The sequence below is a fragment of the Mycteria americana genome, chromosome 4, assembly GCF_035582795.1.
Source record: "Mycteria americana isolate JAX WOST 10 ecotype Jacksonville Zoo and Gardens chromosome 4, USCA_MyAme_1.0, whole genome shotgun sequence".
Lineage (NCBI taxonomy): Eukaryota > Metazoa > Chordata > Aves > Ciconiiformes > Ciconiidae > Mycteria > Mycteria americana.
The window spans coordinates 34,824,895-34,842,596 of record NC_134368.1 but is presented as its reverse complement, the minus strand read 5'-3'; the positions used below and the strand labels follow the sequence as shown (position 1 = coordinate 34,842,596).

At 39.7% G+C, this 17,702-nt stretch overlaps 1 protein-coding gene across 3 annotated transcripts in view; it reads left to right on the top strand.

Moving 5' to 3' along the window:
- Positions 1 to 17,702, top strand: part of MTUS1 (microtubule associated scaffold protein 1) — a 129,629-nt gene that overhangs the window by 33,828 nt on the left and 78,099 nt on the right. For all 3 annotated transcript variants that reach the window (XM_075500157.1, XM_075500156.1, XM_075500158.1), the window contains exons 2-3: positions 1,211 to 3,441; positions 5,712 to 5,895. In XM_075500157.1, the coding sequence (XP_075356272.1) occupies positions 1,390 to 3,441; positions 5,712 to 5,895 (2,236 nt within the window). In that variant the 5' untranslated portion in view covers positions 1,211 to 1,389. The remainder of the gene's footprint in view (positions 1 to 1,210; positions 3,442 to 5,711; positions 5,896 to 17,702) is intronic.

The following is a 17,702-nucleotide window of genomic DNA, read 5'->3' as shown; positions in this document are numbered from 1 at the left end:
TGTTTCCCCACTTGCCTAGTCTTGTGTCATCTTCATAGAAGATGGAGGCTGTTGCTATATAGGGAATTGCTCTCCAGTGACTCTGAAGAGGTCCCATGTGCATCTACCTGTTGGCTATCCCAGCAGCACTGGGGTAGTATGCTGGTGTAACCCCAGAGCTGATAATTATGAACCTCCCTGTCTTGTCTTTATTTCAGCTCAGATGTCTTAAGACAATTCTTTGAAGGTCTTGAGCTGCCTCTGCTGTGCATTACTTCCTCAAAAGGCAGGAAAAAGACCTTCAGTGCAGAGAAAAACTGCAGTCTGGGGTTGTTACTGCTCTTTGCAATGTGCGTCAAGGGATGAACACTGAAGTCTGTCTTCACTGGGATTCTTAGTGTTGCTCTTAGGTTGCTGCTCTGGTGTCTGTTCTAGACCTGAGCTTATACAGCAGTATTTCATTGTTATTACAATTTAAATATCTCAATTTCCTGTCTTCATGCAAACTTGTACATAAGAACATACGCATGACCAGACACGGTCAGACTGAAGATGCACCTAACACTGTGTCCCATCGCCAGCAGTAACCAGGGCTGAATGCTGAGTGAACAGTATTAAAACAGGATGAGCATGTAGTGATTCTTCCCTGGAGTTCTCCTAGCTGCTTGCAGCTTGTGACTGAGAGCTTCTTGAGTTAGTTTGGTATTTGGTTTTGGACAGACTTTTCTTACATGGCTCTTACCTGCTTGTGTTTGAGCCTATGTAAGCTTTTGGCTTTCAAGCACTGTGCAGTAAGAAGCTTCATAGCTTGACTACACGCTGTGTGAGGAACCATGCCCTTTTGTTGAGTACATGCTATTGGGAGAGGGAAAAGTCATGGTTCATTCTGTCATGGAGCCCCTCAGATACTTTTTTCCTGTTAAGGAGCCAAATCTTTTGGGTTGTTCCTTTGCTTGTGTGAAAGCCAAGCAAGCCAAGTATCTGAGAATGCAACCCTAAAGTCACACTTGATTGCAGCTGACCAAAGGGTTCAAAATTTGCTTGGCAGTCAGGGAAACAGAAATGGCTTGTGAAGGTAAATGTGCACGAACGGCATCATTGCAAAAGCCTAATTTCCTTAAGGAAGTTGGTCAAAATGGCTGCACTGGATTCAAAGACTAATAGCTTAAGAATGCTTACTGTCTTAAAATCCTGGTTTGGCCAATTGTTTTTAATTTCTTTTTAATTTCAGAACTTTTGAATCCTCTTGGGAAACATGAAAACGAAGAACTACTTTTTAAATATCTTTCAGGACAGTTGATGCGTTCCAGGCAAAAGCTGTGTGTTTTTCTGCAAAGTTCAGAAGAATCTGCATTCTCTGGGATTTTAAATAAGTATAAAATGAAAATAGTTTGAAATTTAACCTTCAAAATGAATGTTGAAAAGTCAGATGACAAAGCAAAGAATGGCTTGAAGTCTTCCTTACTTATAAGGGATGAAAATGGAAATAACTATGCATGTGACAGAGCTACACCTTCCTCAAAGAATTGTGCCACCAAGATACACGGCAATTCAACTGACCAAAATATGGTGACTGAGCATGAAGACGACACTGTTGAAAGTAAGAGTGACTTCAGAAGTATTCTTTTAAAACAGCAGCGTATTGAAGCACTTCATCTGCAGAAGACACTTGGTAAATACAACTGCACAGGAACTTTGTTGGGAGATGCAGATGCTGTGTGCAAGTCTTCTGCGACTGAACAGACTTATGTGTATCCTTTGAACTGTGACTTGAAAGAAACAACAAACTTACTGAAAGGTAACGTTGCTATGGCAAAAATGCAAAATCAGAGTATCAAACAATCGGTGCCTTACAGTCAGACTGACTCTAAGCCTGTATTGCCTCTTCCTGCTTCAGAGCAGAACACGCAGTCCCTGATAAAGGATGGGGCACGCTGCCACCTGAGCACATTGGATGTTACTAATGTTATAGGTGAAACTCTGGGAACTGATCAAAATGAAGATATGCGTCTGAGGGAAACGCTAATCTCTTCTGAAGTATGTACGGGAGAGAAAGTTGACAGAACCAGCTCAGAAAGCACGCCTAACTTCTCCTTTACAATAGTGGCTTCAGAAAGCCCAGATGCCTATTCAGAACTTGAAGTATATTGTCCTGTCTCTGCAGGTGTCAAACACTATCAAAAAAACACTAACAAGACTGATAAAGAATCAGAGGAAACAGAAGCACAGTCTGTAGAACTAGCTGGTGGATGTACAGATGCTTATATGCGAGATGCATTATCACCATGCGTTAATATTAATGAAGATGACCAAGTGAAATCCTTGCAGGATACCCCTGACCGTGATGAAACTGGGAATTCTAATGCTGAAACATGCAGGGATAGTCCTGTAAATAAAGTGCACCTTCTTCCAGCAGATAAAATGGATGGAGAACAAGTATCAAAGAAAACCAGTGAACCCTTAACCAAAGAACAAACTGTCTCTGGAAATGCTGCTCTTCAGGATATGCACAGCACCTCTTTCATATCTTGCAGTGTACCAAAATTGAAGAGGACTGTTATGCCTGAGCTGAAATGCGAAGCAACTTTTGTGGTCTTCAGTCCTATGGCTGATGAAAGCGATTCTGCTCTATGTACTTCAACCCCTAAAGAACAATCGAAAAATACAACTTTTTCTGTTTCAGCTTTGGCAGAACTTGGAGACAAGTCTCCTAAACTAAGACCAAATGAGGTGTTTGTAGGAGGGCATAATAGAAGGCCTTTGCTTAAAGCCAGTTCAGGTCAAACTGCAGGAAAACCAGTGGGCAGGTCTCCTATTGTGTCAACGATAACCAAAGCAAAGAAATCGGAGATTGTTAGTTTTCCCAAACCTAATTTCAAAAATGTTAAGCCAAAGGTTATGTCTAGGCCTGTGCTACAGTCAAGAGACAGTGCAGCATTAAAACAGTCTCCCCAGTCCCCCCAGCTGTCAGCTGTCTCCTCATCTTCACTGGTTGCTTCCCCGAGGCAACTGTCCCCCTCTATGAAAGTGCTGAAAAAGAAAATAGATCTAGCTAAAGATACTAAAGTGGAATTACCTGTGAATAAGTCCCATAAGCTACATCTCAACAAACACCTCTTCACTAGCCAAGTCGTACATGCCACAACACGTCCCAGAAACGCTTCCCACAAGGCTTCAAAGCCACCTGTGTTAAAGCAGAATCCGGAAGACATTGGCAAAGCAAGCTCTACCCATTCGGCATGCTCCTCGGTTTCTGCCGCGCTTCCAGCGTGTGTAGAGAACTCGAAAGAGATGCTGAACGATAAAATGGAAAGCTCAAACTCTTTAATGCAGCCCTGTGCTCAAAGCATCTGTCTGTCTGGAGGTGAGAGAGAGCAAAACAGCAACATGGGAATTCTTCTGGAAGCAGCCTTGTTAAAAGATGTGGCAAACAAAACATTTGACCTGCACTCTGTTCCTTTGGTAAGCTTTTCTTCTTTACGTACTTAGTTATGTGTTTTGTACATTTGGAAGAGGGAATTCTGCATTGCACAGTGCTGAATGGAAATTGTGGAATGGGTTTTGTGTCTACAAATGTAACTGTAGTGTTGATTTCTGAGGTAAAGTCTTCCTCTAATAAAGGGAATGAAGAAGTACAGTTTTACAAACTGGTTGCACTTGGCATCCAGTGCTATTTAGTGTCTTCAGCCTTCATCTTATTCCATGGTATAAAAATCTTTTTTGTAAAGTCTTTTTAAGACAATGCAGTTGGTAGGATTTCTAATAAAAGGAAACAAGTCTTGATTTAGTCAAACTGGTAAAATTGCATCGCATAACTTGATAAGGTCTCTCTAAACACAGTTTTTAGTATGCGCTTTTATCAAGATAATTCTAGTGGTGCTGTAACTTTAAATAGACATTAGAGAGAAATTGCTGTTTTCAGTATTTTGTTTTCCTTTCAAAACATGTTTTAGAACTAAATTACACTTTTTAAATTTACTTACAGAAATGCTGTGCATACATTAGCAATAATATTAATTCACACAAAACCCCAAGACCAACAAGTTGGTCAAGCCTTTTTTTTTTTTTTTTAAAAAACACCTTAATTTAACTGTCTGCTTTGAATAATTTGGGACTTCGTTTATTTGAAGTAGAACCGGGACTCATTAGAGTAGTTAAGAGTAGCCAGGAAATATTTCTCATGCGGAGGGCATATACCTGGTTTTGGGCAGTCAGCCAGCTGGAAGGTGCAAACTTCCTGGCCGGGAGGTATGCGTGCGCTGGTTGGTTGGGAAATAATCTTCGGACGAGTCAGCTGCCTGTCAGGAGAAACGTGCTGCTTTCAAATACCCTGAAAGAAGGTTAAAAGAAAAGGAATAGTGAGACAGAAGGGAAGAGCTTTGGGGTTGGGTCAACCGAGATCTCGGGAGGCATGGTAGGGAGGCAGAGTTGGAGTCTTGATGCTATATGGAGTCCCTCCTCTTGTTCGCTCGTGGGTTCAACTGCTTATGTTAAATCAGTGAAACGGAGGCAGCAGCTGTTACCAGTAAAACTGGCGTTGTCTGAATTTTTGTCAGGCTTTACTGATTTGCCAGAAAAACTCCAGTAAAGCTTAGTAAGGTAAAACAGAAGCAGCTATCCATTTTTTAAACATTACAGAAGAAATTAATAAAGAATATTATTTATTTATATAGAAAGTAATTTAACTTGAAAACCTAAATTAACGTGAAAGCAAGGATGGTCTATTTTAATTTTAAAGTCTTTCAGAGCTTGGGTTCTGCTTCACTCCTTCCTTTTGGTGCCGAGGGTTGGAGAGAATGCTTTTAACTTGCCCTGTTGCCAAGATGGAAACCTTTGTGATACTAATTGTTCTGCTGGTACCTGGAAAATCCATAGAGCAGTTTGTATAAAATGTGCAGTAGACTAGTCAGCTGGACTAAACTTAAGTGTTCTTCTGAAAAGTACAGATTAACTTCTGAAAATGAAGGTGAGGATTGGAGTCAAAAGTGAAAAGTGCATTAATGTGACCAAATTGCTGCATATCGGCTGGAGCCACAGAAAAACATATGAAGATCTGTACATTCTTACGAGTTTACCTTTATAGCCTTAACTTCACAGCATGAGTAGTCATGAATTAGTGCCTATATTAACTGGAGCAAGAATTCTCTATGAAAGCTGAATGAGTGCTACATAGAAACCAGTTATTTTAAACCTGTCCTGGGTCCACTCCTGAATTTATATTTTGTCTATGGCACCAGAAGGTGAAAGATTTTAACCTGTTTCTGTGTTGTAACTTAAGAGCTAGACCAGGAAACCTATTGGAAGGGCTGGTAAAGAATTCATGTTGAGGTTAGGTGCAGTCATGTAATTGAATGGCTTACTTAGAGTTTGGGGAGGAAGAAACGGATTTAAAATGATCTCGGTAACCTCTTTAGTGTGTTTGTCATTACCGGTGATTAGCTTCAAACTTACAGTATTGCGCTGCTGAGAGGCATTCAGGAGATGGTTCTTGAGGTTCTGAACTGCAGATGTGGACAATGTGACAGCAAAGAGCTAAGCATATCCCTTACCTGTGTGGTCAGTATTTCATTACAGATGCTGGAAAGGGAGATCGTCAGCTTCTCAACAGTGGTGGTGTGTGGTTGGGGTTTTTTTTTTTTTTGGTTTGGGTTTTTTTGGGGGGGGGGGTGTTTGTTTCTGGTTTTGGTGTGTTTGTGTTTTGTTTTGTGGGTTTTTTTTTTTTTTTTAAACAGATGCCTTCTGTGAAAGATGAGACAACACAAGGGAAAAACATACCGAAGAAAAGCCCAATCACACTACAAAGTGTATCGGCTCCCAAGCCATTTGTCTTGCCCTTGAAGAGAGGATGTGAAAATAAAACTATCTGTGCAATTAAAACACCTTCTCACAAAGGAGCGGTTCTGTCATCAAGCTCTGGTAAGAGAATTTTTCACTGGAATACTACCATTTAATTTTAAGAAACTGGTAAAGATATCATTTAATGTGCTTTCTGACAGAACTTTTAGGATGGTACAGAGCTGTGTTTTTAGTGCTAAATATGATTCTATCTAAATCACAAATTGCTAATATGGGGGGAGAGGGCAGGTTACACCCCATCATTGTAAAATCTCATCTTGTAAGGAATGTGTTTAGGAGTGTGTGGTGCTATTAGAGACAATAGTTAAATATTATTATTTATAGTTTCATTATATAACAGTACTTTGCAGAATTACAACTAAAATTACTCGAAAGATGTAAAAGCGAAGAGGAGAAAACACAGAGCTCAGGTACAAAGCATTTACAATAAGCAACTATATACTATCCCAATGGGAATAAGCCCTTATTTCAGGACATAGCATATTTTGTCCAACCTAATTTTGGTACAGCTGTATAGTTTCTAGAAAGGGGAGAATATAATCAAAGTAGAGACTATTGCTTGAGCTGCTAATTAAGCTCAGACTGATTAATACCAAGGGCAGGGGGGGAATCTCAAAACTGGCCTGTAGTCTGCTGTTCAAATCTGGTGACTGGAAACTACATTCTGTAATTGTACTGTAGAGATTCAGAAATGCTCTTGTAGGTTATATGCTTTTTTTAACTAAGTGTGGCAATATAGCTAATGGCAAAGGTAGCCTGGCTATAAATGACTACACTACAGTACACTGCAATTTGGAAAGTGTGCACACCCAGCTATACCCAGTAAAACCTGTTCGTTCTTTTTTTAACCCACTCAATCTAAGATTATAAAACAGTCCAAAGTACTCCTCTTAATTATATACAGGTGGCAAAGCGTGATAAAATCTGTATCTGTAGTCCTTTATGGGATGAGTCCCTCAAAGAAAGTGGATATAGGCTGTTCTCTGACTTGATCCTTGGTAATGTGAGCAACTTGCTCAGTGAACTAGGTACCTACCTGTAAGCTACCAATTTCGTGGAAGACTCATCACCTCTCTAAATACCAATTTAGAGCTTTTCTATCTATAAACTGAGATGGATATAGATATAGATGCATATTTGTCCCTTAGATTATTATAAATTACAAGATTAATATTAGATTATTATAAATAACAAGAGTAGATTTATGATGCCATCAGTAGAAGTAAATGTAAGCATGGCTGGGTTATAGGACTAACTTCTTCCCTTCATAAAAAAAAATCAGATGTATTTTCAGAAGCAGAAGTCATTTGCTGTTGAAAATAAAAACCTTTACTCCCCAGGTTTTTTTAGCTAAAACTGTCACTTCTTAACTCTCATTGTATGTTGAAGTTACGGTAGACAGTAGAATACCTTCCAAATGTTTTCCTGTTGGAAAAAGGCTGCTTAAGGTAAAAGCATGAAAGCAGTACCTCAAGGTTTCAAACTCATGCTATGATCTGATGAGACTGGGACTTAAATGCTGGCCATGAGAAGAACTTTTTCATGCCCTTTCCCCAACCTCCCCACCGATGCTCGCTGTTCCTAGCACATCTTACCCTTCGTTTTGCTTATACAATGTTTTGGTGCTACAAAGTAGGATTTGATGCATTAGACTGTTTGATGCATTAGACTGTATCAGGTTAACTTCCCCATCCCTTGCCAAGGGATTTCTTAAACACGGTTGCTTGCTCCCTGTTAAACATAGTACTGATGCAAATCAGAGGATGGGAGTACAGGGTGGGAGAAGCAAGCATGGGGAAAGGTAGGAGTTACTTGGTATTGCTACCAAAGCCCTGCTGTATTATGCAACCACACCTTTCAGGTAAAACCCTATCCACTGCTGCTTACCCCATCTGTTTTAAAAGTTTTTGAAGTAAAAGTGTACATACACTTACTGTGGCCAAGTGGCAGCTTGTAAACCAAACCCAGTTACCCATTTTAGCTAAAGCCTTCCTGTAGGGAATAACTATTTTTTTCCAGTGAAGTCATTTGAACACTTTGGTATTAAACTTGTGCCTTGATATAATTCCAGCAGCACAGATAAATAACTCGGTAGCTGCACAGTTGTTTGCTGTCAGGATTTCTCCAGACTACAGACAGACTAGCTAAATCCAGGAGGGAAAGGACTTCTGGAGGTCACCTAGTCCAGCCCCCCTTGCCTGTAACTGGGTCAGCACTGAATTCAGACTAGGTTGTTCAGGCATTTGTCAAGCTGAGTCTTAAAAATGTCCGAATCCTAATGACCTTGTTGCTTCCTGAGGTACTAACATAAATGCAGCTAATTCTTAACCAGTTGCTGGCTGTATTTGGATTGTTGGGCAGGAAGACAAATCAGTGTAGTGAGTCCGTTAAATACTCTGAACAAGAGGAGTGATGGTATAGCTCTGTCGTGTCTTAATGTGTATGTTGATGGAGAGAAGTAGGCTGTCTGTCCAAAATGTATTGGTATATGTATCATTCCTAGAATAATTAAGAGCTTGTGAGCAGTGAATTGTATCGTGCACTACCATTTTGAGTGGGAAGCAGGAAACTCCCCTACAACCAAGAAGTAAAAGAAAAAAATGCCCTGTATAAAACACCAATTATAAGATCCTTGCAACTTGACAGGAGTTAAGATTTTGGTAATTTTTTTTTCACTTGTAAATGTAAACTGTAAGTTTTCAGTGGTAAAGCACTAACCCAATTGGAAGCATGTCTTCTAAGACAGAAGGCAGTAGAAGGAGAGGAAAACTCGTATCTCAAGCATTGTATTTTTGTGAGGTTATTTGCAGAGCACGGTAAGCTAGAAATAACTATTTTGAAATTAAAAAAAATGTTGCTGGCCACTGTTCACAAGTATTGGTGTATCCTGGCTGAAACCTGGAGTTTTTGCTGAATTAGAAATTAGTTCTCTAAAAGGTGAGCCTAACTTGATTCAGTGTACCGAAGTGGTTTGTGAAATGGTGAAGCCTCATTTCTGCAACAAATCTAGAAATGGCGTCACAGTTGCAAGCTAGTCGCCTCAAAATGATTTCTGTAACTGTTTGTCTCTATTCCTTCATAAGAGAGAATGACTTGCAATCATATACTTGAACAAAAATCTTAATTCTCTACAGCTAATTTTTCCATGGTGGTGTGCGTAGATTTCTGTAGTACTGAATGGCAGGCAGTATGCCTTTTGGTATGTTAGTTTTCTATTAGCGAAAACATTTATTAGAATTCAAGGCACAGAATAACGTGTTTGAGTTACCTGGTTCTTACTGGAAGGCGTGTGTAATTTTGTAGCCCTGGTTCAGGACTTTGAACCAGTCCAGAAATGAAGGCAACTATTGTTTTTGTTCCCAGCAAACACACACAGCCTTCTAATTGGAGGTACATAACCACTGTGGAGGAGTAATAGCCTGCTAATAGTTGAGGTATTATGGTTTGGGAAGAGTCATGTCTTTCTCTCGCTTGAAGGGAGGGGGTGGAAGGGGACTGGAGAAGCCAAGGAGATTTGGTGGTCCCATGGAATGTCACTCCAAGTTGTTCTACTGTCAGCCTGCCCCAGCAACCGCATGCTACCACCCATGCAGTTGGATGGAAACACTGTGACAGTTTGAGCCACAGGAAATTGTTTGAATTGTGTTTGAACAGCCTAAAATAGGGATATAAATAGTTTACTTTAGCTCTAAAAATGTAAAAGCCCACCACTGCCTTCCCCCCCCCCCCCCCCCCCTTAGTGCTGACTACAACCTACCTATAAGTGTATGTAAAGGAATGGAGCTTTACCTGCAAGTTAAGATTTCTGATATGCTAATACTTCACCTACACTTGCACCTTAAAATAATACCATTGCTTTCAATTATTTCCCACTGTATGAAACTTCATGTTGTTATTGAAGTCTTAGCTATGAGAGCTCTGTCAAGCCTTATGCGTAACTGAAACTATTTGGGGATATGAAAGCATCAAAAATATTACTCCTCTACTTACTGTTAACGACTTCCAGAAAATAATGGAAGCCATGTAAATATCTTTGTAACCAAAATGCCTTTCATCATCTGACAGTTATTTTTGACGTTTTAGGTAGCATTTTGTCTCTGATTTAAGTCACTAATAACCAAGTAAAGCCCTGTGCTTTACTTACCTTTTCCATGAGTCTAGTCCAGTGGTACTCCCTCTTTCGCTTGCTAGTATTTTCATAGCATTTAACTAGAGTAATGAAAGCTTGGGTAGAGAGAAACTTAACAGTCTGAATTCTGTGTTTCCTTGAAGAAGATTTTGGACAAGTGAGACCTTTTTCTTATGTAAAGTTGATCATACTGAAGGACTTTTCTGGTGTTGTGCAACTAGCTGAAGCACGGGAAAAAATTCCCCATATGATATAGGAAATATGTTTAAGTTGCATTAGACTACAAAAGGTTTAGTGATACTTTGAAATACTGATTTGCTTGTTAGTTCATAATTGCTAAATTCCTTCTGTTGCATTTTGGCTTGATCTTACACTTAAATGTGTAATTCAGAGAACCTTCCAAAGTTAAAACCAGAACAGGCCGTACAGATTAAGACTGTGTTCATTATTGAGCGTTGCTATTTATTGCACAAAGAAAGGCTTTTGAGATGGAAAATTGAAACCAAATGGTTTCAATGGGTTTTCATACAACTGGGAGTGTATATAGACTTGGTAATTCGGGAGTTTTTGGTATAGCCTTTCACAATACTAGTGAAGTGGAACCAAAACAATTTAGTTTCAGTAAGGGTTCCCACAATCTTGAGTCTATGTTCTGACACTGAACCCAGGAGCTAAACCAAACATGGTTACTGCAAATCACTTTTCAGTTTGTATCATTCCTGCTTTCTACCATGTGACTCTTTAAAGTTGGATTGGCATGCTGCCAAGGGGAAACAAAATATTTTTTAAAGGCAAACATAACTTCCAGGTTTTCTGGCCTGAAACCGTCAGGAAATCCTGGACTGGAGAGTTACTTGTAAGGGTATCCATATACTTCCTCATGAACAAATCTGAAATGCACCAGAGTCTATGAATAAGGCTTAAAATACAGTTTCAACGACTCTTTTTATGCTTTTTGGTTTTTTTTTTTTCTTTTGTAGGACAGCCAGCTTTTTTTATGGCTCCTAAAAGCAGGTTCCTCATATGTTAGTTTACCCAACATCATTATTTGTCCTTATAATATTTGTCCTTGAGTTCAGATTACTTGGTCACCTTTTCCCTTTCTTTAATACGTGTGTAGTGCTTCATTATAGTTGTTAAAGCCTGTGCTAAAAGTTGACTTAAAACTCCCGTATTCACCTTCAGAGGTGTGGGAAGGAGGAAACCCATACATGGGTCTCCATGGAGCGTGAGGTACGTCTGTAGTATGACACAAAGCTTGTCTCATCTCTCTGGTTATCTTCACCCAGAGAGCTCCACTGCATAGTGACTGTTTCTCATAACCAGTTCTCTTTTACTTGGCAGTATAAAGTAAGGAATAACTTACCTAATGTATCCGAAAGGACTTTTGTCCAGATGATCAGTTTGTGAGAGTTCAGGAAGCAGCATTAGTTGTGAGGGCTAAGGAACCTCGCAAGCTGTCCCTTCTAGCTCTTGATACCTCTGATTGCTTGAGTTGGACTTCCATGGTAATGCTTCCATTCCACTTTGCCCTTGCTTCCTTGCCATCCTCAACAGGAATGGCTTGCGGGAAGCTGTCTGGAGCAGTGTGTATATCCTTGTGCCAAGCATTGACCTCTAAGCCTCTGCCCCAGGTGTTGGTCATTCAGGTACAGCATGGTCAATGCACACTTTGAAGTTAGAAAGGAGCTATAAAATGATGCAATCTGAATTCAGCATAATCACTTTGGTTTTAGCTTTGGCTACATACACTAACAGAAAAACTTGCTTTAACTTTGACATCTATTTTCTTTTGTTAACAATTCATTAACAAGGAGCTCTCACCATGGGATAGATACTACTCATGTTTTGCAGGCCTTACACAGGATTCAGCATAAAAACACCCATTTGGAATACATTATTTCCTATTTAGCTTTATAAGTCAGATGGACCATGAGAAATGAGTAAAAGCAGAAGGTTTTTTCTTTGAGGTAATATGAGATGTTACAGTGACCAATTTCAAAGCAAGTTGATGGATTTATCTCTGCTTTGGTAGCCTTAGGTGTGGTTCTCTGAGTTTTTTTGGAGGTAGGGGAAGAAGGAGTGGGGGGAGTATGGCAGTGTTTTGAAGATGAACTTAAATGATCCGTATTCCAAAGTCTATGGTATTGCCAGTATTCTATTGGTTTCCAGAAGGGAGCATTTCATCCTGTCAACTTTGTATCTGGTGCCATCAGTGACCATACTTAGGGAATTAAGTTTTCACGTATGTTCCCAGACTTTTTACAGGTGACTTGTGACTAGCCACATTAGGGTTTTAATGTGTTTATACCCGTAGCAAGAAACGTGTTCATACTTGCGGAGACAAACAGTCCACATATCAATGCTGTCAGAAATGTGGATGCATCTATAAGAATATTCTCCTTCAGGAGTGAGGTGTGCACCACTTCCCTGCAGGGGAATTTCTGGGTACCTAGTCATTTACTTGCAAGGACATGCTGGTGTGTCTTCAAATAACTCTTCACCTGTACTGGTTAGTTCTGAATTCTCTTGGGGTGGAGGTAAAGGAGGAGAGAAACATGAATCCTTGTCTTCCTGACAAAGGACTTCCAACAAAATTTATGTTTTGCTACAGTAAGCTTCCGCCTTCATGCAAGGAATGCACGAACTCCTGCAACAGAAAACTTAAAATATTTATAGATAACGTGGGTGTAAAAGCTGCAAACTATCAAAAAATTCTCGGTACGTAACATGAAGGGGTGTGTGGTATGAAGAGCTGGACAATAATGAAAAGCTTAATTGGGTGTGGTTGGTGGTTTTCTTTTGCCTCAGCTTTCCTTGTAGTATGTTGATTTGACTTCTTGTGCCCACGACTCCTAAACAGACAGAACTGTCCAATAGCTGTGTTAAAGGTAGTGGCTGGGGTTTGTTTAAGTCAGGATGCAAACAGCTTACAAGAGTCTCCTAGCAAAGCTGGAGTGGGCAAGCCTTGCCGCAGCCATGCAGCTGCCCTGGGAAGCTGGTGTAAAGCTACCTGCTGTCGGGAGGCTGGTTCTGCCTGGGGTCATAGGCAGATGACAGCGTGGACATGGTCTCTCATGGGGCTGCTCTAGTTCAGCCTACAAAATGAAAAACGTAAAATTGAGGAAATCCAGCAGGCAGCATGATGGCAGGCAGTACTGGAGGTGGGAGAGCAGGCGTGAGTTTGGACTTGAGGCCAGGGAGGAGAAGGGCATTTCTAGGTGCTGGAGAGATCACGTGCAAGGAGTTGAGCCTGAGGAAAGATGGGGAAGGGAGGAGTCTCTCTGATCATGGAAGGGTTTAACTGGGAGGAAGTCTGCCAAATTTCATAACTGGGCCAAATAGGAAGGGGAGAAAAGTGAAATTTAACAGCAGACATGCATGAATGTTATTATCCACCTCTCCCCCTAATTGAAAACATCCCAATTGCTCTTTTGACAGTGGAAGTGTTTGAGAGAATGGAAAAGATTGGTTTGTTTGTTTAACTGCTAATATAATGCTGTATAGCACTGAAGATCAGTTTTCCAGTTTTAGTCTGAGAATATTGAGCTGCAAGAGGAGGAACACACGAATACCTACCCACATGGTTGCTGGCAGCCCGGTTATGTTTTAGGCACTAACTTGCGGCTGGTTCCTCGATACCTGTGCCGAAGAGGAGCACTTCGCTAAGGATTGTAGGTGGGAATGGGAACAATACTGTGGAAGTCTGCATCAGATGGGGAATTGGGTCTTGCCTTAAAATGTAAACTGTTCTCTGATCAGCTGTTATCCCCTAAACAAATCTCTATCGCTTAAATATTTCAAGACCCAGCAGTAACTTAACGTTCCCTGTCTTTGTCCATATTTATGTTTAGCAGTTGAGGCGTTACTAGCAACATAACATAACTGTGTCCCGCCTTTTCTTTGGTAATTTTGGTAGTAATTTGAGACTTTAAAAGGGAGAGAGTGAACTAGAAAGATATTACACGTGGATCTTTGGTAGAATGATGGAACGTGCTGTAACCACTCTTAATTCCTCGAAGGAACACTGATATATGTATAGCCTAATGTAGTATAACTAATATTGCTGAATGGTTTATCAGGCAACCTGGGGAGCTTGCAGCCATCAGAAATCTGGTACTATTGCTACTGCTTTACAGTGCTCAAAGTAGCAACCATAAAAGCTCTTACAACTATGTTAAGATCCATCTGCTGGAAACAATACCAAAGTCCAGTTTGTCTTTCCATGATTTACTTGCTTCTTTCAATAGATGCCAAAAAATAACATGTCTTCTTGAAGGCTTACTCCCCTTGCTTTATAAAGACCTTGTACTGTAGGCTTAGACTGGGCTTTTTCATCATGCTTAAAATTATTTTTTTCAAATCTAAGTTTAGCACTTCTAAGATAGAGCCCTCTGGATTTCTAAACAGGAAAAATCAGAAAAGCATAAGACAAAAATCAACATATTCAAGAGATAAGGCAATGAAAGGCCAAACCAACTATTACTGTTAGCTTTAGGGTTAAAGAAAAACAGCAACAACAAAAAGCATCCTTCCAAAGCCTCCTTTTGCACTTAGTCTGCCCTAAGTTTCTGTTTGGGAAAGACTTCCAACCATTCATTTCTAGGTGTCATATAGCTCCATGAATGCCAGTTGCTCTGTGCGCAGTTCTAGATGTGAAATGTGTTGATATGGTTTGAAACGGTGGACGTTGAATCTCAGAATTGGTGAATACATATTCAACTTTACAATCTGCCTGGTGTCAACGAAGTCCCAAGTTCACCACTACTAGCATATGTTTATTCTCTGAATTTGAATTTTTTAGGCTCCAGGGCTATTTAAAGGAAGCCTCAATTTATTCTTAACAATAACCACCTATGAGGGATTCATATGAGAGGATGATTATTTCAGTAAGGATACGAAATCTGGCTTCAGAGCTTCTTGAAGAATGAGCTTTGTTCCTTGCTTATTTCCATTCTAATACAAGAGACACTTTAACATACTTGAAGTAATGTAGTTGTTGCATAGAGACTTTTTTTCTAAAGAATTGCCAACTCATTACTTCACTGTAGAGGAATGTGGTATTTCTAGTATTCTACTTAAGTGACTAGATTAAATAACTGATGAAAGCCTGTTACTTTGACGCTGTTCCTTGTTGTTTTTATAATAGTGGTTCACTAAATATCCTGCTTTTGTGTCTCTTTCCAGTACTTTTGTTTATATACCATATCTTTCTGCTTCTGTCTTCAAAACCTTTGCATTTAATTCTGTGCTGCTCCTCTTTTAGGGAATGGTACTTATAAAAATATTTTGTAAAACCATTGTTGTCAATTGAGGTAACACCTAGAGTAGTTGCTTAATGATCTTGTGTCATGAATTAAAAGAAAGTCTCCCTCGAGCTGGGCTTTTGAAAAAATGTATTTGAGTGCTTGAGTAATTATTTTAATGGAAGCCTTATAGGAAAGCACTGAGCAGTAGAAGAACTCAGAAAAGAGCAAAGGTCATCTGTTTGATATGCTTCTGAAACTGGACTTCATAGAGCTTGCTGAATGGGTTTTTCACAGCTGGTTTAGAGGACTGCTGAGAAGCTGGACTGGCTGCAAATCATATATAGGGAACATGCTGTAGGAGAAGAGACCGAGCATTTTTCACATGCTTGCCTCGACCCCTCTTGAGAGAAGATCACTGTGAAGAAAGCAGGATTTCGTTCCTGTACCTTTTGAACTGGATGAGTGAGTCCAGCACAGTAGCAGTCAAGCATGCTACCCGCATCTTTAAACAATAAAATGCAGCTGATAATCTGTATTTATTCCTCTAACTGCCTTTTGAAATGTAAAGCTTTAACTTACAAAGTCATACAAGCTTAACATGCAGTGTTTGTAGAGTGGCCCTTTTAATTTTTTTGTGTGTGTGTGGAGTGGGGTTTGTTTGGTTTTTGCACCTTGTTTTGCTGAGAGGCTATTTGGAAAAGGAATTTCTGACTGGCTTGGATTAATTACTTTTCTGGTATGTTGATCCATTAATGAAACAAGCTTTTAGAAAACAAGGTGGAAAGTTTTAGGAAGCTGTCAGATTTGTTGTATGAAGTTTAGATGTCACAGAAGTTTTTTCTTCCCCCCCCCCCCCCCCCCCCCCCCCCCAACACACAAATTATTTCAGATACGTTGTCTGGAGTGCTGTGTTTCATAGGTGTTTTCAATAAGTATGAACTTGTGGTTTATGGTGTTCTCGTAGCACGACAAAGGTTGGATGCTCTTTAGTGAGTTGGATATATTCAAGTGTCCATTGCAGTAACTTACAAAAATTTCTAAATATGGCTGGTAATTTTGTCTCGGAGATTTAATACCAGGCTACAGTAAAGCCGTATACAGAATCACAGTTCCACATAGTAATGCCAAACAAGTAGTAGAAGTGCACCTCCGAAGAGAGATCTGACATAAAGCATGCTTAATGACTCATTGAAGCTTGTGTGTTATATTCAGTGACCAGTATTATATAATATCCTAATGCATGTTTAGTATATGTTGTACGTAGGCTTTCTCTTCTGTTACTGAGTTGATCTGAACTGAGGGATTTAGCTTGGGCATACCTCCCTTTACTAGTGCTGTTCCTGTTTTTGCGTACTTGATACGGATGTTTTGAGACAAGTTATCTAATCCTGCCACACCACCTACTGTTGAAAAGCAGACATTGGGCCTAACTGTTTTTCTTGCCGAAATCTTACTGTAATCCCCTTAACGTCATGCTTTCTTGGTCTTAGTGCAAATTGATGGTTTCTTGGACATTGGTATGTAAGAGTAGAGATCCTGCAGCAAAACTGATGTTGAATGAAGTGGAATTACTAGCTAATTTTGTTATATTTCAACAGTCTTTTACACAGCTTAAGCAAAATTGAAATGTGGTTTATAGTGACAACAATAAAGGGAAGGGTCTTCCCTTTAAGTAGAAACTTGATTGTTCTAAGTCAAATCTGAAGCACTGTAGTTGTCTCTTTTCAAGTAAGATAAACTATGTCTGTCAGACTCGAAAATGGCAATTATATCAGAAGTTAAGGTATTTTTTAAAATATCTTTTGTTATAATAAATTACAAAATATTTTTTTAAAAATGTAAGTCTGTCTTCCATATCCCTATTTTTGCCTTTGTACAAAAATGAAAACCTCTTTTCCATAGTTATTCAGAGGACTGCATAAAGATTTTGACGTCGGAGCTGACGTGAGTCAACTCAGTGCCAGAAAGACAAGTCTGTGTATACATAAGTTCCTTTGGGCCATTGTAGTTTTAGTCTGGGTGCACACTTTTCAGAAATAAACGAAAAGCTTAATTTAACTAAACTCAAGCTTTCTTGCAGAAAGTGTAGTTGCTTTGTTAATAGTACAAGAGTAAGCTCTTCTCTGAAGATGGCACACCTGTCTCCTATATAGATACTTTTCCTCTGATTAATGTAACTACTGGACATTTGTATTCAACAAGCTCAAATGAAAACACCGATTAATGCAAAAATGTGTCTACACTAGTTGGCCATTAAGAACTTGGTTCTGGGCAGTGCTGTTCAACCAGTTCTGCAGAACTAGTCAGTTTTCAGTATATTATGTGAGTACAACACAATCTGATGCTGTTGTGCTGTGTTTGCCCTTGAAAGGATACGATCTTTTAGAGTGCTCTGTGAAATGGGTGGGGGCAATCTCTGTTTTGTGGGTGGGAACGAATAAAGGAATCTTTCTTGGATTGTCTTTGAGCCGGAGGTTTATATTTTTATG